Below are 27,536 nucleotides of genomic sequence, written 5' to 3'. Positions count from 1 at the left end.
TATTGTGTTTGGTTTTGAAAGAGGAAGAGGATGGAAATTTGGTTAAATTAACTTGGAGGCTAGGCTTTAATGTAAATGGAAGGGAACTAAGCGAGAAAGGAATAATGGTTATAGTTAAGGAGCCGTACTTCCCATTTAGGGAAGGACGAGAAACTCCATACTTTCAGGAATTATTCATTGACTATCTAGGATGTTAAAAAGTAGGTAATAGACTGAGTTCTTGCCCTTGTACTTAGGGTGTTTAAATAGTGCAACAGTAAGATGTATCCTCGTGTACGGGAGATGACAAGTAGCTGTTCTTAACTATTACCGAAATTTAAAAAAAAAAAGCAAAGAACTTCTTGAATTTTGGTGGAAAAAGAAAATGGAAAACGTTAAATGAGAAAAAAGGGCAGTACTTTTATTTTTTTTCTTTTTTTTTAAGATCCAAACTTCCGAAGAGAAGGAAGGAAAATACCTTGAACCTGAACCTTGAGTGTGTGTTTTCAAGGTAGCATACCGTAATTTTTACCAGTTGTTGCTTGGGTATATTTATATGTATTCTTTGAAAAAAAAAAAAAAAAAAAAAAAAAGTGGTTTGCAGTTATTTTAATAGAGATAAATTAATGTAATTACATAACTTCTGAGTCATAGGAATTGGGGAAGGGGGACCTGTGTTCTAGAGTTTTGCGTTTGCTACTAGACAAACCAAACTTGATAAAATTGGCATTACTGCTGGATCGCCGGACCAATTTGAAAATGGAAACAAAAGTACCAAAATGTACTGCATTCGGTTATACTTGGTCGGACTACATTAAGTTACGTTAGACTACGTTATTAGGCATGTAGTTTTGCTATACGGATTCATAGTATAAGTAGTAGTAATAGTAGTGGCAGTAGTAGTTGTAGAACGGGCAGTGGGAATAGGTATTTAAGAAATGGGAACATTCCCGGTTTTTTTCCGTAGCCTATAAATTCCCAGGAAGGAATTTGTTTCCATCTCTTTACTTTATCTTCCAAATTATAAGAACTTTATGACTAATTACTTTAATTTTAATATATTATGATTTACTTGTAGGTTTTAAAGAATTTGGAGGTTAAAAAATTTAGAATTATTTGACTGTACTTTATATAACTAATAATATGATTTTTAAACTTTTATTTCCATTTACACTAATAAACTACCGGCATAGTATTTGTTTAGTATTGGGGGGCCAAAATTAGCAAAAAGAAGGAGGATTTACTGGAGAAATGAGCTGATAGTGGTGTTCAAGTAGTCAAGAAAGTATCGTAACAATTTTTTTTTAGGGCAGTAAGGAATTTGTACAAACCGTAAAGGTAAGTGAAAGTAATTTATGTGAGAAGAGAAAGTGAGTTGTTGGTAATGAAGATAAACAACGTGCCCTGCGGTGCTCTAACTCGCCTTCACTCGCTTATGCTTGCTCGGCAATGCTTCTGAATTTAATGTTGGTAACGTAATTTAACGTATGAAGCCATAAAACAACTGCATCGGAATAGAATATCCCAAAAAAGTAGATACAAAAGCTGGCCCCTCAAAACTAAACAATAGCCAAAAGTAGCAAAGAACTAATTTGCAAATGATGAAAAGGATCAATTTCGTAAAGTAATGTAGAATTATGTAGAAATAGAGATGAACTACTATAAATAAACCCTGAACCACCGTTAGTAATAGACGTCGGTCTGTCCTCTGCCTGACTCGAATTTCTGAAGAGGTACTCGGACTTCTTGTACATGTGAATTAACGCATGAAATTTCGAGAAGTGGGCAGGAAGAAAGGTGTGGCAATGTTATTGCAAACTTATAAAGATAGGAAAGTATCTTGTAAATATTGTGAACATATATATATTTATGCGCAATTGTTGACAAAATGGTGAAACATGTGTCTTCTGACAGTTACCCAACCTAATTTGTTTGTAACATTTACAAAATTAATATGTGTTAATATCAGTAGTAGAATCAAGTTTAGAAAATCCACTTACATGTAAATTTAAACTGTTTTAGCGGTTTAAAAATATGTGGACTTACTACATCCTTTTTGAAACATTTACTTTCATAGAACATATTGTAAATAAATATGAATTTGTGCCTACTCTTTAAATATAACAAAATATTAATGAAATAACGTAACATCGTTCAGAATATACATTTTAAAGACTCCTCTGGGAACAACAGTAATAATATACTGTGATATAAAAACGAATTTAACTTTGAAATTATAATAATAGAATGCAATTTCCTTTGTGATTGTACATAAATTCCCAGAAAGTCCCCATTTTTCGGAATATTCCCGAAAAATATCTTCCCGGGAATTTACCCATCACTAGGAACGGATTACAAGCCCCGCAGGGGTAGCTGGTTTCTGTTCTTGACGTGAAATAACCAAATTAAAGACTTGCCCAAATATTTCTGTGCGTTTTACAGTCTATAGTTCCATATAGTAAAACAAGTGTACCTCCGCGAAATAGTCCATCCTGCTGCACATACTTTGCCGCTTACATCAATAACAATCAGCAAATACAACTACTTTCTTAACTTTTACTATATCCCTTACCCGACTTTCACTCATTTTTCCTCACAAACGTAAATAAATTAATCCACTTGACCCTTTAAATTACCTGAAATTGGTCAGCCGAAACAGCAGTTAACCCAAACAATTTGATAAGAAAAGAGAAAATTGTAGGTTAGTCGAGGGAAACTTTTTGAAAAAAAATCTACAAACTGTCCGCTCTTTAGTTTGGCGAAAGTTTATTGGATGTAATAGTGTCTAATGAATTGTAATAAAATATATTGTGTTACAAGTGATTTGCAACTGTAGTTTGTGAACTTGTAATAGGTGATCAAAGTAAGAAGGAAGAACGTGTAGGTTTACTTTTAGCTCACCATTCAAAATAAATGCTGAAAAAATATAATTCTTTCACTGATTTTCGTATTATCCCATAAACTATTTCCACTTGATGACATAAAAGTACGTTACTTGGCAGAAGTAAAATTCAAGAGGTACCATAAGTAATTGTTGAAAAATTACAAATTTTACAAATGAAGGCGCGTCAGCGATGGTGCTTATACGCTTGTAAGCGAGGGTAGTGGAAAGCAGATACCTTAGGAATGATACAAGTTGAAACAACAGTTGCCACGGTTTCATAACAGTAACGCTCTAGTTGTAAATATAAAATACAGTTTCTCCACACTGTGCAGAAGTACACCGCCGGTAGAAAATAGCATTTAATAAAGTCATCTTTCATATACGCTCACTTATTTTATCCATCGTAAGGGACTTGAATTGAGTTTACACTAAAAACCCTACACATATAAGCCTAAAATACAATACTATTTTCTGTTTAATTTTTTCTCTTGGGGAAATTTCTTCGTTATAAATATCTTTTCATGCAAAGTATTCAATTTTACTTGTGAGTATTCCAAAATGTGGTGTTTTAAAACTACACCAGCCCCAAGAAGAAACGTGGATATTTATATTTTTAGTTTGAAGACGTTTGATATTTGCTTTCCTTTGTCATTCTAACTATGTATTTTATTCATGGTTCGTCACTTTGACAATGATATAATTTCTTTAAATTGTCCTAAGTATTAAAAAGGTCAGCTTATATTAATAATTCTCTGAACGGTAACATTAAAATTCAGTGACTATATTTCCTTTGTAATTCGTTGGTACTAATTATGTTTGTAATAGTTATACCAAGTTCCTCATTTCATTTACCAAGTAACCCCTTGGCAATAATTACGTAATTTGGTCTTGTACTCTTCTCCGATAGATACTGGGGGCCGCGGTGGCTCAGTGGTAGAGCGTTCACCTCTGGTGCTTGGGGTCCCGGGTTCGATCCCAGCCCCCGCCAAGTGAACCTTGTGGTGGACAAACACCGTGTGCGTGGGTTTTCTCGGGGTTCTCCCGTTTCCTCCCACTTTCTTCATTCCACCATTTCACTCATTTCTCATTATCACCGTCTCCTTTAGCCTAACCGGCATAATCGTGGGACGTAAAACTCAAAGATTTCATTTCATTTCCGATAGATACTTAGGTCAAATGTGTGATGTACTTAGTAACATATCATTCGAAATGAAAAATATCTACGGTGCCAAAAAAATATAAAACTGTACCATCACCATCTCAGATATTGTTGAAACTTTTTTTTATATATAGCAACTAGACATGCTTTTAGGGGACACATATTTTTTTTGTTTTGTCGGAAAATAATTCCCGACAAGTAATGGGCCATCAAAGACGGGAAGTACAATTTATGAACTGTAGAAGACATGGATAATCGTCAATTTCGGAGCCTTACCATTCGGCTATGGAGACAGGTAGATTTATAATTCATGTTGTTGTTTGTACATAGGAATATAGATAAACTATATTTTATTATAGCTTGGTTTGTGCATGCGTATCTTTTTGTGCATAAATTAACAAATGAACGTCAGTTTATATGAAAAGTCAAAATTTTTTTCGAGCACTTTCCGTTCGAATTTTAAAATTCTGTTTTCACGGTTGGTAAGACCTAGTTACCCGCTTTCCGAAAAACAACATTGCATCGCTTCTGTGTGCAACCGTTTTGTCGCAAAAATTCGAGAAATTGTAAAATTTTCAAAAGTCGCCATTTTCGGGCGCCATTTTCTAGAAAACACCATCTTTAAAATTCTGAAATTTTGTCAGATGGTTCAACTTTACATGAATAATAAACACACCAAATACCATTCTTGACCAATGCATCATGAATTAACTGTAGCCTTTTAAAGTTAGCGAAGTTTCGTTAAATTTGATGTCATTGTTAGCAACACTGGGAGCAATGAAAGTGCAATGATTTGATGATGTTTGTGGTTCACTTTTATTAAATGAAGAATAAAAGGTTTTCTTAATTGTTTTTTTTTTACTATTTTGATCAAAAAGGCTCTCTGTAATAGTAAAATGAGATTCTTTCTACTCCTTAGTTTTCTTAAACCGAAGTAATCTGCGGGGGAAATTACGATTACGAAACACATATTTTAAGTTTACTTGAAATGACCATCCAATAAATTCTGATTATATATAAAAAACCTGAACTATTACCTCAGTGATGATTTGGAATGCTCCAGACAAAGCCTCAATTAAGTGCGATGTCATTACAGTGATCGTAAAAGGACAAAAAGTTTAAGAAGTCGAAACGTTTTCTTAACGTGTTCGAAAACAATTTCCTGAATTTTTGAGCACGGGTCACTCGGAATTTTATAGTATTCGACTAAAGTGGGTCAGTCCGCAAGCTGCGAGGGAAGTGTGTGTTGTGCGAATTTTAAGTTAGCTCCTACTGCGTTGCTAAAAATCAAAGGTGCAGTCTGTATTAAAGCTGTCATGAGTGACCTATTTCCTTCAGTAGTATGATCCGTAGAAAATGACAGCTGTCTTCTTGAAGAATGTGGTGAATGTCCTGGAGTAGAAGGAATAAGTTTGGGGTCTTTAATTAATGATTCTGATGAAAATGAATGTGTTACATATGCCATATGGGAAAACAACGATCTTGTTAAAAAAAAAAAACTGTGCCACTTTCTGTTTTCGTATCGTACATTGCTGGTTTAACTGTAAGGATTGTAATTCATGACTACATCAAGAAAGTCCAAAGAGAATTAATTGCTACCGAAAAGCATCGTATAAAATTTCAAGATACAAATTCTATTTTACTTCATGTGGACTTCGTTGAAAACTGGACTGTTATTCTGCAAAGTGAAATTCATGTACTCATAGCCATAGGCAAGATTCTAAAAATACTCGAAGAAAAACGAAAATATATTTTGTTGAAAAAGGTTTGAATACGCGAAAATAAGTGTCTACAATTTCCTAAACCGTTTCAGTGATTTCTGATGGTGCTGCGTCCCATTTTAAAAATCGCTTTCAGATATTCGAGATGCAGACATGTCCGATAAAGCAGTGTTTTTGCAGTGAAAGCGGCCATCAAAGGGTCTCTTCGACGGTATTGGAGGTAAAGAATGTGGCAACGCGGCATAACCTTAAGCAAAAACAGATACAGTTTTAAAACCGCAGAAGAAATGAATGCAGAAATTTTGAGGAAACGGGATAACCCCGAGAAAATCCACAAGCACGCTGTTTGTGCACCACAAAGTCCATACGGCGTGAGCTGGGATCGAACCAGGTACCCCAAGCACCGGAGGTGAACGCTCTACCACAGCCACCGCGCCCCCACTAAAACCGCATAAGAATTCGTGAGTATAGTGCAAGTACAAACTCGGGTATTACTCTCGTTTTGTTGCCTGGAACTGAATTCGACGACTTCCGGAACAAAAAAATGGAAATTATGCGACCGATAACTGGTATTCAACAAAGTCATCTTTGGCTTTCGGAAATTGGCGAAGTTTTTATGGCAGTAACGGGTCATCATGAACTAACTTCATCCTTCCCCGAAAACCGAATTTCTGCAATTCAAAGTGTAGATTTAAGAAATCTGCAAAAATGAACTTTTGTTAAATACATATGTATATGTATGATAACTAGTTGTGCGTAGCAGAAATATTATGTGTAAATCATGAATTACGTGAAGTTCAAGTGCTGTTTATGCTTCCACATAGACCTTCAGCAAGCTACAAGTTTCCAGAAGACCATAAGAGAAGTGAAAATAAGTGTTCTGTGACTATCGACAATGTGCTACGAAGGGGCGGATCCAGGACGGACTTCTGGGGGGGGGGGTTGTAATACTAGGGTGCAGCGTTTTACCACTTTTTCTTCGGAATGAAATGTAATACCTGGCAAAAGTGGCCAATCCACATGGACATTTCAGGTATAGATTTTTTTTCAAATGAGATAATATCTTCTGTGAGAACTATTGCCTCAACGTTTCAAAATTTACCTGAAAATTACAAAAAATACCAAAGTTGTTCATTACTTTTAGTTATGTTAAAGTAAACATATTTTTGGTTAAATACGTGTCAGTTGCTATGAAAACTGACATTCAAGTATAAAAATGCCAGTTATATGCCCTTGGGGGGAAAAGGGGTGCCACCTCTGGGGCCAGAAAAGGGGGCAAATTCAGTACAGTTAAGCGGTTGTGCAGCTCCTCGTTCACCTGGCAATATAGCCTGGCCTAGTGACCCAGAGCCCACCATGTAGAAGTGGCTGCACCTAGGGCTCCTCTGCTAGGCCTATCCAATCAACCAACCATATGTTGGGCCGGATCAACTGATCCGATTAGTCACTGTCAGGAAAAATTGTCACAAATTGGGACTTTGATTGAAATTTAGACGCAGCTTGCCTAGAAAGTAAGATTGACCTGATTATTCCGCCTCTAGCATCACTGGCACATACTCGGGAGGCTTCTTTAGTGACTAATTTCACTATCCGTTCTACTACCAACGTGTGGCACGGATGGGCGGTGAAGGACTATTCTGGCACAGTGTTGTCAAAAGTGAAAGTTTGACCATGAGCTGTTTGTTTGGAACCGTCTATAGAACTTACTGGTAGTACAGTTATTGAAACATCAGTGCTTTCCAACAAGATCATTGCAGTGTAATCGTTTGCCTCAAAATTCAGTCTGGGAATGATTTTATATCTAATGGAGTTGTGGAGATTCCCTGCTTCGTATTCTCGAGCACTAAGAATCTTACGTAATGCATCTTGTCGGACAGCAAGTCGACCATCAGTCATCATGACGAGAAGATTTTTTTCTGGGAGTGCAAAGAATGCATTCGTCTAAATGGATGAACGGATTACAGCCTGGTATTCCCTTGGTAAGTATCTAGATCTTGAATGGCCTCAAAGACGTGAGAGGACCATCAGCAATGGAAGATTATGTTCTGATACGGCATTGCATAACCACACAGACTCTAAGTATGAATGTCGCAATTTCTATTAATTTCTTGGTAGGTTTTTTGTTGCAATATGTTAAAATTCTTTTTGCACTAGTCAACCAGCTAGCTTCGTTTAGTTTGCCAGGGAACATAGAAACAAGCTCTTCCGGGCATGCTCTGGAATCAATGGCTTGAGATATCTGGAACAAGCATCTCAGGTCCTTAATGAGTTTTCTGTGCTCTTCTGGACTATGATGAGGTAAGTCACATTTTATTGGTTTGAATAGCAACACTGAAAGCTTTTTCACAGTTAGATAGTTTTGAAACTATAAGACGTGTGTAAGAATAGGGGCTTGAATAAGCGCCTCGAATATGCGTGAAGAGAGCTCGCAACAGCAGTTCATTAAAATGCAAGAGACAAATAGCCCATTGCATTTGTTTTCCTGTTAGTTTTTCTAATTTTCGAAAAACAACTCCATTCCAAGCATGTTAGTGTATGTTCCATCACACCCAAGAACCTCAACTTTATCAAAGCCAACTCTGAGTTGGTTAATGATGTATTCGAAAATAGCTCTGGTCTCGTCATGTGCAGAGCCAGAGGATGGGGTCACGTGACCAACGTATTGAGACTTACATTCAGCCAAGTGATAAGTGCTCTTCTCTAATGATGCCTGTGTGTGTTTTAGTGTCATCCCTTCTATCATCAAAGTATAGGATTTTAATTTGATCATCATTTCTAGAACTTTCTTTTAAATTCCGAGCAAGTTTAAGTTTCGCACGCCTTATTTTGTTCCTGTCTGGAGAAAGCAGATGTTATGTCGCTAGATTTTTGAGAAGTTATAATTCCAGCCTTTGAAGCTGCCTGAAGCACAGCTGTTATATGTGCCGCAGCCCTCTCGCTTACATTGTATCTCTGAGCAATCACAACAGTTTCAGTCAAATCTACGAAAGTCGTTCCCAAAGTAATGCATATTTTTTTATGGGAACTAATGGAGCTAACTAATAATAATACTGTAGCTGGTTCATAATTTTTTATATCTAACAACAACACAGCTAAACAGAGCAATATTTCAGCTACAGACTCATTTTTCCACATAGTTCTCACCATTTGTTATGCACTTTTGCCAACGATGAAGCAGAGCCTGCATGTCGAGCTTGTAAAAATTGGCATTCCCTGGACTGTCTTCTGGATTCCGGCTCGTAGTGATAACACCACGTATCATCTCCAGTGACGATGCTATCCAAAAAATTGTCACGTTCATCTTCATATTGGTCCATCAGGTCCCAAAGGAAAAGGCAAGGACGAAAAAAGCTGTAGAAACGCCTAATTGTATTGAATTTGCCCCCTTTTCTGGCCCCAGAAGAGGCACCCCTATTCCCCCCAAGGGCATATAACTGGCATTTTTATACTTGAATGTCAGTTTTCATAGCAACTGACACGTATTTAACCAAAAATATGTTTACTTTAACATAACTAAAATTAATGAACAACTTTGGTATTTTTTTGCAATTTTCAGTGAAATTTTGATACTTTGATGCAATAGTTCTCACAGAAGATATTATCTGATTTGAAAAAAAAAATCTATACCTGAAATGTCCATGTGGATTGGTCGCTTTTGCCAGGTATTACATTTCATTCCGAAGAAAAAGTGGCAAAACGACCCACCCTATTGTAATACTGCTACTTAGAGCTAGCTACTTTTAAGAGCTCCAAACTCTGGAATGGGTTTTATTTATATATAAAATAAGGAAGTTTCTTCTTCTGGGGGGGAGGGGCAATCGTCCCCCTAGGTCCACTCCTGAACAAGTTGTGTGTGAACCAACACCTATTGGAGCATCTGCACTGTTACATGATATTAGCGAAGAAGACCAACCAAGCAAAGAATTGGTCCATGTAAAAAAAAAAAAAATCAGTAAGATTTTGTTTCCGAAGACCATTTTAAGTAACTTAACTTAAAATTTGTGTTTTTCGTAATCGTAATTCTCACCTCAGATTATTTCGGTTTAAGAAAACGGAGGAGTAGTGAGAGGCTCATTTTACTATTTCAGAGAGCCTTTTAGACCAAAATAATAAAAAAACAGTCAAGAAAACCTTTTATTCTTTATTTAATGAAAGTGAACCACAAACATCATCAAATCATTGCACATTCATTGTTCCTAGTGTTGCTAGCTGTGACATGAAAGCTAACAAAACTTTGCCAACTTTAAAAGGCTGCAGTTAATTCATGATGCATTGGTCGAGAATGGTATTTGGTGCATTTATTATTCATGCAAAGTTGAACTATCTGACAAAATTTCAGAATTTTAAAAGATGGTGTTTTGCAGAAAATGGCGATTTTTGAAAATTTTACAATTTCTCGAATTTTTTGTGACACAGAAACTATACATCTTTTTTTTTTTTCGCGGAAAGCGGGTAACTAGGTGTTACCAACCATGAAATCAGAATTTTAAAATTCGAACCGGAAGTATTCGAAAAAAATTCGCAAACTTCGAATTTTCAGATAAATTGACATTCATTTGTTAATTTATGTACAAACGATACGCATGCGCGAACCAAACTATAATAAAATATAGTTTATTTATGTCCCTATGAACAAATCACAACAAGAAATATAACTCTACCTGTCTCCATAGCGGGATGGTGAGGCTCCGAAGTTGACCATTTTCCATGTCTTGTGCAATTCGTAAATTGTCCCCCCCCCCCCGTCTTTGTTGGCCCATTACTTGGCGGGAAATTTTTTTTCCACAAAACAAAAAAATATGGGGCTCTTAAAAACTTGTTTAGTTGCTATGAAAAAGTTTCAACAATATCTGAGATGGTGATGGTACAATTTTATATTTTTTTGCCTGAGTTGAAATGGAAGGCACGGTACCGTGGAGTTTCGGTAATCCGAACACGTTTAACCAGATCATCCAGTTAATCCGAATAGGTTTGGAAGGAACTTTTGTGACGGAAATACGCAGTTTTAGGGAATTAGTAATTAAAAGGATGAAGATGGATGCATGTTTGTGTAGAATATGAAGTAAAATTTTGTTGAATACAGTTTATTTGCTTTAATGCCAGTATTTAAGCCTTAATATACATTAGGACAATTACACAAAGTGTGAATTAGATTACAGGGTACGTACTGTACAATATCGAAACTTATAAGTTTAGTATGAGTGAAATACAGCAATGTAGTAAGAATAAGTACTGTACTGTAACGTAGAGTACTAGTAATTATCATAGTACCGTACTAGTAATAGTTATTAGAAGACATGAGCTCAGTTACTGTCTTTTATCGCAGTGAAGAGAGTCTACTGGACGACACGTAGTTTCGGAATTGTCTCATAAACTACTGTAAGTTGAAAAAATGATTTTTGATTGATTTTTGAATTTATCGTCCCGTTCAGCACCGAGGTTATATGAGACGACGTGGAAAAATAAAGGCATCAAATTTTTCCAATATTTTTAACATTTTTCAGCATAGTAATGTACTGTAGTTAGAAAACGTGTCTTGAAATAATATAAGCTATATATTACAACACAATAGTCTCGTTCACCTGCTTCAAACCACGATTTTACTGTCCTTCCCGCTAATCCGAATAATCACGTAGTCCTTACAGAACTCGGTCTCAACTAGTTAGAATTAGCGAGACTCCACTGTATTTTCTGTAACACGTTACTTCCTGTATTAAGTCTAGTTACTTCCTAGTATATTCTTACTCTGTGTGTTTTTTTTTTTAAGTGTATTTGGTATAATAATACATCTAAGTATAGAAAATTAAGTGCAGTTCCACATTACATTTTTACTTAGCAACTATACTAGTATTCAATTCACTTGTCAGCACTCCCAATGCTCTACTAAAAAAGTAAATCAATGTAGTTTCAGAGATCCTACTTAATGTTTGAAGTTACAATACTAGCAATAATATATCGATAAATACTATAATCCACTAGTTGCAAGAAAGCTATTAGGTATGTATATTAAATAATTTTATAATACATGCCGGAGCACATTACCAGAAGTATACTAAATTGTTTCGTGTTGGTGTATTTTTGGCGCAGCACTAGAATGAATTGTTGAAAAATTATATATATATATATATTTTTCACTAATATCCTTCTCATTGCCCTCAAGAGGTTTACGCTGGGCAACATGAGAATATCTCTCTTGGCATAGATAAAATCCAGTTCACTATTCCTTTACGATTTGCGTATGAATACGGCTTGAGAATTGTGTGGCTTTAACACTACAGTGCAAAAATCAAACACAACTATCCTAAGTGCCACTAAAAGCACGAATGCCATCTAGCTGAGTTTGGGCAGGGTGAAACTTGTGGGCTGCGTCACAAAGGAGCAGGCGGGTCAGCGATAGTGAATATGCGCATAAGCGAGGGTAGGGAAAGAAAGTTGGTATTAGCAATAGCACTTGTCGTTGTTTTATTCCAATGACGCTCTAATTGTAAACATACAGGTTCTGAATACGGAAGAAATATACTCCCGGTAGAAAATAATGTCAAATAGAGTAATCCTTGGTATGCACTCACGTATTTTATCCACCATCATGCAATTGTGATGATTTTACACCAGTAACCATCCTAAAATACAGCTGTATTACTTTGTATTTATTCTGTTGTCTGCAGAAATTTGTTCCCTATAAAGACATCTCTTCATGCAAAGTATTGAATTCTACCTGTAAATCTTCCAAATTGTGGTGCACCAAAATAACCAACACCACCAATTTATATTAGCAGTATTCACCAAATATAGGGGCTTTGCAAACAAGAACGAAATCACTGTAAATGTAAACATGTTTCTAAATAATAGCCTTTCGCATTCAAAACTACTGGGTTTTGATTAAGCTTTCCTTTAACGTATGAAGTTCAAATAATATACTTTTACTAAGGGAAGTTAGTAATTGTCATGTCTTGTTTTTATACAAATATTGCTTATCAAGTCAGACATTCAGAGTGAGCGTCTCCATGTTATGTTTCTTCGAGTGTACTAATATATAAGCACAGTATGTCAACCCATATTAGTTTTTTTTTTATTTTATTTAATCCCAACTGCACATTTGATTTCCTTACATAGTTGGAGTCCTTATTCAAAAGAATAAATTTTATATAATACAGGGAAATCTCACTTACTTGTCTCTCTTCATTTATTCAATGTGTGAAATTGTAACGGCCTCATTTTTTTTTTTTTTTTTTTTTTGACGGCAACGATAACTGCTTTTGTGTCCTTTAACATTCCAGAATTCCACCTAATGTTCACATTATTAACATTTGGCAAGATTCCACCAGTATTACCTGACAGCAGATATAATTAATTAAAATTTTGTGCCAACGTAAATTGTACACGATCAGATAATATATGAATGTCATAAATTTTTAGTTTTCGTTTACCATTAAAGAAATATAATAAATATCTGTTGTCAAAACAGCAACATTAAATTTTGTAAATTTTCACATGTAGCAAATAAATAAATATGGTCATTTCTTGTAACACACCAAACAAGGAAATATAGCTATTACCTTAACCAAAATTTGTGTCAATATGAAGTCTTAACAGCTTTATTTATTTCATTAAAAACTAAATTAATTCGATTCTGCTAAAATAAGTTGCTGTTAATAAATAAGTTAAACTAACATTTAGTAAAGTTTGTAGTTAAAAAAAAATGAAATAGTGATCTTTTGTAACGCGTGTCTGGTTTTGCTATAATATGTTAGTAAACAACACTTGGTAAGGGTGTACTGTTATCTTTTAATTAATGGTTTCGCAATCAGAATCTGAAATAGAAAGAAAACAAACATTTTGGTTATGATTTTCTTTTCATTAACCGGAACTTCTACAGTAAACTTCTAGCACTGAGTGCAAAAGGAAAAATTATTACAATTTCACGTGTGTTTCCGTTCAATAAGGAAGAAATTTTTCGACAAATGAGAAAACCTGAGGAACAACCAAATGTTTGTCTGTTCATATATTCTGTTTTCCGTCCGTAAGGGACATGTTTTGGCAATACTTAGCTCGAAGGTTCATTATTCAATAACTTAGAAACCACGCATTGCCGAACATCGGTTGATGGGAATGGTGTGTCCCATTTTTACTTGTAGAATAACTTCACGAAATTTGCACCTCTTTTAGTGACTTAGTGGTCTATATATGTATAGTTCAATGCGATCGTATATTTGCCGTTAAGTTTGTGAGTTTCATTGTCTAACAGGAATTTCTTACACTCAGATAAATCTTCACCTTTCATATAAGCTTACTTTCAACTTTTAAGCCTACTGTCATTTATATATTATCCTTTATTTTTAATGAAGCCATAATGTTTATATCCTAACATTCAATCGTACCTTGATATTGGTTTTGATTTTTCAACATTTTGGTATATAGTGTTTTGGAATATCACTTTTGACATTCTCTGTTATCGAAGAATTTTTATTCTTTTCTGCGCGAGACAGAAAATCTGATAAACCGTTTCCAGTAGATGAGAAAATGAGGTATAGACGTGCAGATTGTGCCAATAAGTTGAAGTTGAATAATGCATAGATTTGTCTCCAGCACACTGTGCTAAGGTAAGATCTACGTAAAACGACTACATATTTTCTGTTATAATGAGTTCCAATAAATATAATGCTTTCATTGAATATTTTTTTTCAGTTGCTTTCTATTGCGAAATACACACTTTAATCTGTAACTCTAATGCCTCGTTTGTTATTTGTAACAGCTACGTATGTGTATTTTGCAATATCATATACACTCCGTTTCAAATCACGCTTTCAATTGAAAATAGCTTATTTTACTGGTTTCCATGTTTGAAAAATGTAATATAAATTATCGTACAGCTTGATTTTAAAAAATCTTCTGCAACAGTATGTGAAATAAGAACTATTTTGAGTTTCTTCGTTGCTATGCGGTTATCGTACTCGGCTTTTTGCTCGGGAGACCTGACTTCGATTCCCGCTGAAAGCTCATGTGGTTCGAAATTACGTTAATCAGGAGATCCTGTCTCATACATCCTCACTGCTGAAAGGGACGTTAAACTCAAAATCAACTTAACAATTATTTTATAGATTGTGTCCACTTATTCAAGCAAAGTTAATTTGTATAAAACTAGAACCTCTATATGTATATAGAAAAGCTACAGAAACTTCTTAAGAAAAAATTAGTTTTGTTGCACAGGCAATTTTTGTTCCTTACTGAAAATTCTTCTATATTCAACCTGTTATACATCGTTCCCGGCAATCTGTAATGCAATTTAAAAGAGTCATAAGCTCAATTTTCATTAAGATGTTTTATACTTTGACTTTCATACGTCATTCTTTTCAAATTTCTAACTGGAAAAGAAGTTAACCGTAACGGATCAAAGTGAATGCAACCTTAACTTTTGTATGATTCAACATTATTTTAACTTGATTGAATGATTGCGTAATGTAAAGCAATAACAATCAACTAATATCTTGATGTTATGATAAAAAGCTTCTGTTGAAAATGATTTTGATTGCATAATTTAAAATTCAATGAGAATGGGAAATAGTATATTGTCAAGACCATAGATAATTATTAATTATTGGTTTAATTTGTTTAGTTTAATTGTAGTACGGTCTTGAGTTTCAGGAGACCTAATTTACTCTTGTTTATCTCTAAAGAGATATGTGCAAAGAATACAGTATGTGTATACTTCAAATTGTATGAATTCTAGTCTATCAACAAGAGCTTGTAATGTTATGTAATAAATTTGTTAACATCCACACTTTTCTTCGGACAATGAGGACATCAAGAAAGTGACATTGTTTCGTGTCATCATGATTGAATTGAGGTTATGAGAATTTGGTTGAATAAGATCTTTTTAGATCTGGGACGCACGTGGACGAAAATCGGCCCGAGTGCTGAAACCGTATTACTGGATCGTCAGCAGTTTGAGTTGTATAAAAACCTTTTATTTTATTCAATGACATCATTGTCAGAGTAGTATTATCAGAGGATCACTGTCAGAGGATCAATATTAGAGAAGTAGCATTTAAAGTTCTACAATTCGTCAAGTTAAAACATTATTAACTTCAAATACTAAGAGAACAGTCTAAGAAGTTCAACGTTGAAATACAACCGACTGCTGTTACTGGTATACGATCATTCAGTGCTTGGTTCGACTAATCATCAACAACAGGTATGTGTCACAACCAAATTCTGTGCTAACCCAATTCGTTATACATGAGTTACACATTAAATTACACTTTCTTAAGTCTTCATTACACAAACAACACTTTACACATAAATGATTACTAGTTCTGTTAAAATACACATGTTTAAGTAGACATTGTTGTTATCATTTTAATAGGGCTCTGGTTGGCCCTCAATCAATGCAACCAGTGGTGGAGTATCCCCAAACTTACCTCTCATATAAATGCGAGTAGATATAGATTTGCTTCATGCAAATTAGATCAATCTGGGGAGCTCAGAGTGCTCTACATATTCAAGTTTTACTAAAATTTTATCAAGAGCAACCCAGGTTGGCATGGTGGAGATTGCTGGTGCTGTGAGTCATTTTGACTAGTGTAACGATCCTAGTAATTAGACAGCATAGTGGAGATGCTGTGAGGTCAGTTTGACTATTGTAACGATTCCAGTAGTAATTTAGGGCATGGTGGAGATTGCTGGTGGCTTACGCCTTTGTTAAGATCCCATGCTTATAAACATTTAGCCATTGGCATGGTTGTTTGCATCCCGCACTTTTGCTTGATAGTTGCTAAACCCTCCCGCCCACCCTCGCGAAATGTTTATAACAGCGATAAAGTTAAAAGAATAATAATAATAATGACTAATTTTTCCATTGGTAACATTAATTATTATAGGTGTAGTTAATAAGGTAGAAGTAACAATAAGAATTTCTTGAGTAACATCTTAGTCAATGATGTTGAAGGATCCCACTATTATATTAACCATCCGGCATGGTCGAAGATACTAAAAGTTACCATAGTAGTTTAAGCAATAACATGGTAGTGGCTATACCGCCCACCCACCCTAGATTGGTGTAGTAAGTAACATTATTAGGCTTAGAATATTACAAAATTACAATGGATAGTGTAAAAAATCATTGTAATATAAAGAGGCGTGTGGCGAGACTAAGTCGTTGCGTTAGACGCAAGGCCAAGCATAGAAATTACATTTTTACAGGGTACATAGTATTGGATCTCGTGGTTTCTAACCACACAATCAGAAGCTAATCGCTATAATGTCATAAATGACAAAGAAAAAAAATTGTAAATAGTTATTATTATTATTATAGGTTAAGGGAAGTTATTAATTTACTAAAGTACGATATTTTATATTATTTTTAGTATTAGATTAAGAATTATATTTTATGCACGTAGTATTAATATTTTGGAAATATACATACATATAGACATAACTGATGAAGAAGTAAAATAAACATTAAAAAAAAAAACACACAGAACAGAGACTAATAACTAGAAAAGAAAATGTTAAATGTCAATATTAAGAATTAGACTGTTTGTTATTAAAGTAACACCAAGTGCTTATAATGAAGTACTTTAGGGTTCATGACCGTAGTTTTGCGAGTCGATTTAGCGAGCGAGTAGGGCCGCTCGTCCTCAACCAAAGCTCCATCTGGGCCGGACTAAAAACCGACCTTTTTCTTTTGAAAATCGTATCGCAAAATTCCGGAATTCGTGGATTATTGTAAGTTAGGTTAATTGTCGATTAAATTAAAATTTAAAGCATTGGTATATTTAGCAATTAAGTCTAGATCAAACTTTTCCTAAGATAAGTCCCTAGATAAGTAAGAATTCAACTTCTCAGGAAGTTAAAGAATGGCATAGGACCTCACTTCATTGAGAATTTTTTTACAAATCACATTAGTCTTCAGCGACAACATTGAAAGAGGTAGCTAAATGCATCTGAAGGAATAGTAAGATTATAGCCTCGTTGGATCGCTTGTAAAGCAGTGATAATTTATTTAATTGTAGAATCTTACTTATCTAGAAAAACGATCCGTGGAATACAAAAGTCAAAATTAAATTATTAATGAGTTCTTAGAACTGTTAAAAAAAAAAACTAATAAACATTTGAAATATAAACATTATTGTGAATAGTTCATAGTAAATCGTGCAAACTAGGCTGGGAAATGTAACGTCGCGTTATGTAATGTAAGTTATAAAGTTAAATTATCGACAATTCAACTTATTACCATAGATATTATTATAGGAAAGTAAATGAATAACAACACATACAAATATAGACATTAGAAGTAAATAATTACTGAAGTTAGACAATTATTTTTGCAGGATAAGTGATAAATATAAATTAATGAACTATAATGTAATAGAAGTAATAATAATAATAATAATAAAGAAAATATCTATAAATAGACAATAAATAGTCGATTATGTTAGGAAGTCAATATATACTGTTCTAACTTGAATTTAGACGAAACAAAATTGTCTGTTGTTTAATGGCCAACAAACGCAGAGAAATTGTAAGCTAATATTCAGGATTTTAACATGTATATATTCTCGAACAATGACTTTAATCCTAATTGCATAGTGCGCAGATGCATGCGGGATTTCTTTTAAGAATTGACTATCAATTTTGAAAATATATTCACGATTATAGAATTAAAATTCTTATTATGACTACTTAAAATATTATCAATAAGGGAAACATGTTTCCAAAATTTTGAATATAGATTTCAAATAATTAATGATAAGTATAAATAAAGCTTAAATAATATTTTAATAGAGTGCTAAGGTTATTTAAAATTGAACTTAAACTGCATAGGCAAAATCTATTTTTACTAATGAGTACAAGTGTATTTTGCTTGTATTGAATCTACATAATGTTTTAGCACTAAGTGGGAAATTCAGTTTAAATTGAAATATTTTAATTATGAAATTTTGAAATGAGTAGAGAAAAATAAAATAAATAAATAAAAGTTGAAAATTTGGAAATATAGAAGTGTTCTGTAAATGTAATAAATAAGGTAAACAAACATTAAATTAACAATTATAAAAAAAAAAAAATGGCAAACAAGAAAACATGCATGGTACGTTACCGAACGGCTATATAAAACTGAAAGAAATCGCGAACCACGGAAAACGGGAAAGGAAAAGAAGTAGATATAGGTTAAGTTATATATTAATAAGCAATGAATAGAGTACAAATATGTTTTTCGTCAAGCTAAAATAAGTATTAGAGTATTAAAGTAAGAATGTGTTATTTGGTAATGGATTGTAAAAAAAAAAAAAAAAAGTAATCAATAAATCAATAAGTAATCAATAAATCAATAACTAATCAATCAATCAATCAATCAATAATTATTGATAATTAGTATCACCTATCAGTCGATATAGGCCTGATATTTATGAATGTAATTTTATAGGTGATAGAAAAGAATTTATATGTATTAGATGTTTAAGGTATCTTATTTGTACTAATAACGGCAATTACTATTTATTTTACCGTTATATTATATTAGTATTTAATGATAAGTATTGACTATTATGTGTAATATGAAGAATAAATATGAAATATGAATGAAAAAAAAGAAGAAAATATTACGTAGACAATAGATGAGGTATTAGCCTATCAAAAGTAACTACGTTAAAGTCTGAAATCAAAATAGATATTATTCTAATAAATCAATTTTGAGGTTGATTCAGTATATAATATCGAAACAGAACCTACATGTAAATTAGCTCAATGCATGATCTCGTGAGACGCGAGATTCAGTAGCTAATAAAAGCCAGATTCAAGTACATGAATATGTCAATAAATATATTAGTTTTAAAAGTATTAAGTATTTAGAATTTAGCAATATATATATTTAGGGATATAACAAGCCTGACGAAAACATATTTTGTCTTTATTACAGAAAAGAAAAATGGAAAAATTAGTAATTATTTTCTTGGCAGCAATCGCTATAACCTCCCTCCTAGGCATTATGTTAGTAGCGATAGGCATATTACTTTTTAAGAAAGCAACTAGAAAAGCGGAGAAGGTAATTTCCTGTGAGACGTCTATTCCACATATTTTTATAGTGGACTCACCACAAAGCAAAGAGCGAAATAGCATAAGCTCTACAACACACAAGAATGATGATGACATCATTTCTTTCAAGAATCTTTTTAACAGTAACACTGAACACTGCGACACTGAAAAGGGATCTATCTCATTCATGAACACAAATAAGGGGGAACATTCAGACACGCACATAACTATGCACAATGACGAGTCACTAATGCACAATACAGCCGTCTTCAACGAACAGAACAATATTTCAAATTCATTTCCACCACCCCCCTCCCCTCTTACTCAAGCAAAATTAGACAGTCTTCATTTCCTGTATACACTTAACTCTGAAAACACAAAATTTATAAAAAGCACAGAAGTGACACACGATAAAAGCACTAGGAGCACAGCACAAGCAAAGAAGTTGAGCAAGAACACCGTCCCCGAGCTGATTTCCACGCCCGAACTGGACTTAGTGGAGGAGTGTGTTTCGAGAAACACCCCGAAATATGTAAAATTTTACAATAACGTAATTCAAAGGGAACTTCTCCAGTTACAACACGGAAGTGCGATAATCCCGTGCAATATACGATTAATATAGTCCAGTTATTCTACAAAAAACGCTAAAAATCAGACTTTCGAGTAGCATGGAGTCTATAACGGAAGAAGCCCCATGTTGAAGTGACGCTTCCGAAGTATTTCATCATCCAGAGTGACCGGATGTGAACTAGTGTTGCTAAATATGATGAGAGTTAATGTTATTACAGGGGGACAATGAGCGAAAATAAACTAGTGTTTTCAGCCACCCTGTATAGCTTATTACATTCATTATAGTGAAGAATAATATGTACTATATTTTGTTTCTGTGTAGTGTACCTAGTTACGTTAAAAATAGAAGAAAAGGGAAAAGTGAAATTTTATTTCCCACTGTGTTCATTTGTGTCTAAACATAGTGAAAAAATAAATGAGCTTTCTACTCTGGTGGAGTTATAGCATGAGATCCCTTAGTCAGCAGTAACTCAGTCAGACCACATCGGTACAAAGTGCAAAACCACACCTATGTTATCAGAGACTTTGTCGGATCTCTTGTTCTTCATTGCACTTGTTTTCCTTTTCATCAGCAAGGAGAAGAGTAACTGAAATATATACACATCTTTTTCTCTCTTGCATTAACTGCATTTCTTTCTTTCTTTTAAGAGGAAGAATTAACAGCAACAAGTGTGATATGTGTGAGTTATTGTTCAACGAACATAATACGAGAAAAAATCAACAGACGGCTCAAGCTTATTCTTTAAAAGACTTGGTTTTAAATCGAATGAGAGAGCCATGGATGGAAAAGATGTTTCAATGCATTTAATAAACTGTTTATTTTTCAACATATTATATGATATATACATATATACTAAATGTTATGTATTGGTTATTGGTTTCCAACCTTTTCACGCAGATACTTAGCAATACTGCAAAATTTATGTAAACATAGTAACAATAGTTTTCTTTTAGAAATCAAGTAATGATTTAATTTTCATTGTAAATTTTATACAGTAAAATCTCAATATTTATACACTTTTGATAAATTTTGACTTAATTTTGAGGTTATGGGTTTTATCTTACGCAATATTGTAATTTATTTTCAATTTTATATTCATTAATACTGTTTTACATATATCTTAAAGATTTGATGTTTCATATATAGCTCTTGGCGTCCACTTGCGACGGCAAGCTGGAGTCTTGTCGGCGGGGGTGTCAAGATCATAGATAATTATTAATTATTGGTTTAATTTGTTTAGTTTAATTGTAGTACGGTCTTGAGTTTCAGGAGACCTAATTTACTCTTGTTTATCTCTAAAGAGATATGTGCAAAGAATACAGTATGTGTATACTTCAAATTGTATGAATTCTAGTCTATCAACAAGAGCTTGTAATGTTATGTAATAAATTTGTTAACATCCACACTTTTCTTCGGACAATGAGGACATCAAGAAAGTGACATTGTTTCGTGTCATCATGATTGAATTGAGGTTATGAGAATTTGGTTGAATAAGATCTTTTTAGATCTGGGACGCACGTGGACGAAAATCGGCCCGAGTGCTGAAACCGTATTACTGGATCGTCAGCAGTTTGAGTTGTATAAAAACCTTTTATTTTATTCAATGACATCATTGTCAGAGTAGTATTATCAGAGGATCACTGTCAGAGGATCAATATTAGAGAAGTAGCATTTAAAGTTCTACAATTCGTCAAGTTAAAACATTATTAACTTCAAATACTAAGAGAACAGTCTAAGAAGTTCAACGTTGAAATACAACCGACTGCTGTTACTGGTATACGATCATTCAGTGCTTGGTTCGACTAATCATCAACAACAGGTATGTGTCACAACCAAATTCTGTGCTAACCCAATTCGTTATACATGAGTTACACATTAAATTACACTTTCTTAAGTCTTCATTACACAAACAACACTTTACACATAAATGATTACTAGTTCTGTTAAAATACACATGTTTAAGTAGACATTGTTGTTATCATTTTAATAGGGCTCTGGTTGGCCCTCAATCAATGCAACCAGTGGTGGAGTATCCCCAAACTTACCTCTCATATAAATGCGAGTAGATATAGATTTGCTTCATGCAAATTAGATCAATCTGGGGAGCTCAGAGTGCTCTACATATTCAAGTTTTACTAAAATTTTATCAAGAGCAACCCAGGTTGGCAATATGTAAAACTGATTTCTAAACGGAAAATTTCGAAATACCTATCGCTTTTATCTGACTTAAGTTAGTGGAGTGTATTTTCCTTTTCTTAATAACAAGTTCATATTTTTCACGTAGTGCTTACGAAAAGTACAGGTGAAAATTATGCTAAGCATGATTTCAAGTGCCACCTTTAAAACATAGTCGAGCTCGACAAGCTACGTTTTATTAACGTACTCCGTGCCAAACATTTTTTAATTTTCTTTGATAAATATGTTTACAAATTTTCAATGAATATTCCAAAGTTTGTGAACGAAGTCTCTAACCGTATAGATAATCTCGGTAAATTTCTTTTTATATTCCGGTAGTATACAGATCAAATTTTGCTGGTCAATTTGCAGGAACAGATAAAATTCTGTTAGCTAAGAACATTTATTTTTTTTTTTTCGTATAAGCTTACATTTATATTTTACAGTATTTCTTAAACATTCACTCTAAAATAATCATTCTTAGTTGCTTTCAAGGCAAGTAGCGGATTTCAACTTTATCGAAATCTTGCATGTCAAAGCAGTTACTTGAACGAAGTTTGCTTTTTTTCCCTTGTTTTTATTACAAAATATTATACAGCGACTTTTAACTGTAACATTTTAGGGTTTTCAATAAACTTTTCATTTTCAATATTAACTTACTATTCCTTTTTCATAATTATCTAAACGAGAATTTATCTTTAGCAGGTACTTCGGAAAAATATTTGTTTAAGAAGAGGAAACAAAATACAAGTTAAATATCCGCTATCAATCTGGAGACTATACCTGGCAAGATATACGAGATAAAATGGAACACAAATATCGAATGCAAGGAGAAAACTCCTTTGCGAAAGGTGTACTATGCTGTAAAGTTAATTATAGAAATTGTTACGTCAAGTTGGAGCCATTAGATCTAAAGAAAATAGAAATTCCGATGTTAAAAAAGGAGCAAGAAGAACCATTACTTGCAGTCACAGAAGAATTCCTGAAAGAGGATGAGACCATAACTTGTTCATCACTATTAAAGGCAAAGTCACGTGATATGAACAGAGAACTCGATATCAAACCAGATGTAATATCTAGGTCTGAAACTGACTTAAATATAAAATCATGTGAAAGTGAATCGTTTTCACCGTGTGGATTATTCTCAAATGTCAGTGAAGAAAATAAATCTTGCGAGAAAAAAAGGTAATTATTTATTTTCTGTACCAAAGTCAATAATTTACTTGAATAGATTTCTATTAAAGAAAAAAATTAGACAACGCAGGAATTTGGAAACAAAGCTGTGTCTGTAAGAAGTAAACAAATGGGACCAAATTTACTCGTTCTATCCGAAGTCAGAACTTCGTTATTTGTACGCAGCTTATGATTTATAGAAGTTTTGCTTATGATTTATAGAAGTTATGCAACAGCTTTCATCGGTAGCTACTCAGAGATACCGTTTTCATTTGTAAAATTATTACCAGCAAATTTTTAAAAACATTGAAATAGAATGGACTATTCACAATTTGACCAGTGGTGTTTTAAGCATAATCCCAAGTGTCTTAATTTGTTTTTTATTGATTGGAAAATTTTAAGCTTTGAAGTATATCAGGGTCCTCTCACAGAGCACTTTGCCGCTTGGTGTCAAAAGCGTCTTGGAAAAATCACAAGGTTCCTGGGCAGACATGTCCTCCTTTTAGCAGCGGCTTCAGTTTTCTGGTAATGATGAATTGTTTCTCATTTCTGCTCCTCCAGTAAGAAATTCAGCCAAAAATGCCCATACAACTTCTGTTCTTTCAAATCTTCCATTATTTTCCATACAATTTCGCTTTCTACCCCGGAAGTTGCGATATTATCCTGTAAAATAGACTTCAGTTATTAAAATAATCTAAATAATGTTAATTATTTCATTCCTTTGGCAGATCTGTCTGGAAGAGCCACTTGTCATTTTCCACAATTTTCTACTAGAAACCAAGCTCTTATGCAAATAAAAATCATAGCATTCAAGCCATCGATTGTTCTGGTACATTTTTTCACATCTCAAGTTTTTTCGGGCGAATTTTCTAAAAGCGCACAGAACTTAATGTTACATCTGTTCCAGTGTTCAAATGGTGAGAGGGGTAACACAATGGAATCTTACTTGGGCGTGTAGTGCACAATATTACAAAAACACAAACGTGTAAATCTCTGCGCATGTTCCCAGGCAAATAGGCAACATTCAGTAAATGCAACTACGAAAAACTTTCGTGCCATATAACTTTTCAAGCAATAAATAATTCAGTTTCGTTTCCTGATTGTCGCAATGTGTATTAATTCTTGTGGGTTCATATTAGGTGTATTGATTGTTTAATTATGTAAATTCTGATTTTTTTCCCTCTTTCATTTATGTGAATTCTTACAGATAGTTCTAGCAAGGTATCAGCAATACTCATTTCTTCTAATCATTCCTTATTCTTCACTATTTATTATTCCTTTTCGTTTTCCAATTTCTTCAATTATTTTCTCTTCGAAACTTAGTAACCTTATGTAGAATCATTATTAATTCTTATATTTATAAACCTTTACGATTATAAATGGGCTGTAACATAGAGGCAGTGGTACAGCTCTCTTGAATAGTTACTTATTTTGTCTCGTCTGTAACAATAATATTTTGTTTATATATGTATATCACTTGCTGTTTCTTTTGTACTATGAACTTGTTATATACGCAGCAATGTACAATTAGTAAAATCACTATCAAGTCCAAAAGTGTTGTTGTATTTATTTTTTCGTGAACTACTTGTGTACAAGCAGTTCTTGTGAATATGTTTTTTTATTTGTATTTCTTCGTGATACCTTCTGTTTTATTGTTGGAACAGGACACAAATTGATCTACACCGTTAGAGAAAGTTAAGTTGTATCGTGTTGTGTGGGTGGATGTTCCATTATATATTCTAACATATTTTAAGGCACATATATTTTCATTTAAAATATATATTAAACTAATATTAATAATACTTTGGAAGGTGTATTGCTGAGCTATAATATGTTTCGAGTTTGTAAAGTGTTAAATATGTGGAGTACTTTTAGCCTTGGAAATAGAAGTTTGATTGTCATTATCAAAACGTTGGCCATTAAAAATATTTGTAACGCAACAGATTTATCCTGAAAATCGTAAAGTGGGATGCTAGTACCATAACTACGGAGTTATATCTTCGTAATTTTTAAAAAGAATATACTGTCCTGTCCTTAGTTTTCTTAGAGATAACTGAAGAGAAAAGTATTCACTTTAGGAACATAAAAATACAAATGATTCATAATTTCGTTAACCCAAGAGAAAACAGTGAACCATATCTTTCTTTTTTTCTATTAAATTTTCTACAATGACTTATCTTGTTTCTTTCCATTAGGACTTCCTTTGGAGACAAAGAACATACACTTTGTGGTACATTTGAAGAAGGTTATAATCAGCTTTGTAGTAATTTATCAAGTGAAGATGTTGAAGAAACTCAGTCGTTGGCACGTGGAAATATTAAATCATATTTGTGTGAGAATTGCGGTAAATTGGAAAAACAGTCACCTCATATTGATTTACCGTCTTGGTTTCACGGTACATCACTTAATGGCGAATTAAATTTAACACGTACTGTCTCAACAGACAGAGAAGTAAAATATTATTGTAATGAATGTTCGAGTTTTTATAATTCAGGAAATCGTTTGGCAAAACCTTTACTTGAGAGTTTGTATTATTGTGAAGAGTGTGGAAAATCATGCAAATTAGAAAGTGTATTTAAGAAACATTTAGCAATACACTCAACAAACAGAGCCTACATTTGTGAGGAATGTGGAAGATCTTACAAACGAAAAGACCATTTACAGGCACATATTGGAAGTCATATGAATTTAAAACCGTATTCATGCAAAGAATGTGGAAAGTGGTTTGCTTGCAAAGGTAATTTTAAAAGACATACTTTAACACACAGAAAATTTCTACCAGGCTTGGAAGATTCCAGGTTTAGTTGCGATGATTGCGGGATGAAATATACTGAGAAGTCGAGCTTGAAAAAACATATAGAATTTAGTGGGAAACATGGTGGTAACAAAAAAATAATGTGCGATAAATGCGGCAAACTGTTTACAAGACAATCCGGTTTGAATAGACATTTTCGAACACATTTTAATAAAAAACCATATTCTTGTCACGAGTGTGGAAAATCCTTTAGTCGGAAATATATTCTGAGGGAACATTTACTAATTCACTCAGACGAAAGACGTTTCATGTGTGAAGAATGCGGTAAGAGCTTATCAAGCAAAAATACTTTGAAATGGCATCAGTTAATGCATAAAGACCTAAACCCATATCCCTGTAAGGTATGTGGTAAATCATTCGCTGAAAAGGCATTTTTAAATGTACATTTATTGAGCCATTCGGAAGTAAGGCCATATATATGTGATAAATGTCACAAATCATTCAAATATAGATCGACATTGAAGAGACATTTTTGCCGACACAGATAGAAATTCATATTATAGAGATTAGTGTGCAAGTTATGTACAAGAAATAAGTATACTTTCAAGATTATTAGCTGTTTCATTCAAGTATAAGATTCTATTTCGTAACAGTAAGATATCACCTATTAATTTACTGTGGTGTGAAGTTCTGTTTTGAAAAGTCTTTGAAACTGAAAAGGTTCATTTCTCTTTCGAAAAAATATGCATACGTTTTAATCCTTATCAAAAATAATATCAATACATAATAGATAAAATCTCCTCAAAGTGTACTAATATTTGAATAAGTACCTTTTAATAGTCCATCCCTATTTATTTGAACTGATTTTTCAAAGACCTTTCTCGCTAGCGATGCACTGATATATGAAGCTTTTTTTCTGAGTTTTTCTATATAACTTTACTTGTTCCACTGTTATCATTTTGTTATTCAAAATATAATAATGAAATATTTTTACACGTTTAATAGAACTGAAATATATAATAAACATTTTCTTCATTATTATTGTTATTCCGCAATTCATTTCTAACCCTATGTAGTATTAAAATTAA

At 33.4% G+C, this 27,536-nt stretch overlaps 1 protein-coding gene across 7 annotated transcripts; it reads left to right on the top strand.

The window, feature by feature from the left end:
- Nucleotides 1–27,536, top strand: LOC145684394 (uncharacterized). Of its 7 annotated transcripts, none has more exons than XM_081756673.1 (4): nucleotides 1–204; nucleotides 14,230–14,343; nucleotides 23,226–23,705; nucleotides 25,889–27,536. In XM_081756673.1, exons 3-4 carry the CDS (start codon nucleotides 23,326–23,328, stop codon nucleotides 26,994–26,996), a joined length of 1,488 nt encoding a protein of 495 aa, XP_081612799.1. In that variant the 5' UTR covers nucleotides 1–204; nucleotides 14,230–14,343; nucleotides 23,226–23,325; the 3' UTR covers nucleotides 26,997–27,536. The 7 variants fall into 7 exon arrangements, with proteins under 7 accessions (XP_081612799.1, XP_081612796.1, XP_081612798.1 ...); XM_081756670.1 differs by having other exon boundaries at nucleotides 23,223–23,705; XM_081756672.1 differs by lacking the exon at nucleotides 14,230–14,343 and having other exon boundaries at nucleotides 1–200.

The sequence above is a fragment of the Thermobia domestica genome, chromosome 4, assembly GCF_964235325.1.
Source record: "Thermobia domestica chromosome 4, izTheDome1.hap1.1, whole genome shotgun sequence".
Lineage (NCBI taxonomy): Eukaryota > Metazoa > Arthropoda > Insecta > Zygentoma > Lepismatidae > Thermobia > Thermobia domestica.
Note: the sequence above shows the minus strand (reverse complement) of the source record. Positions and strands in the feature narration are given on the sequence as shown.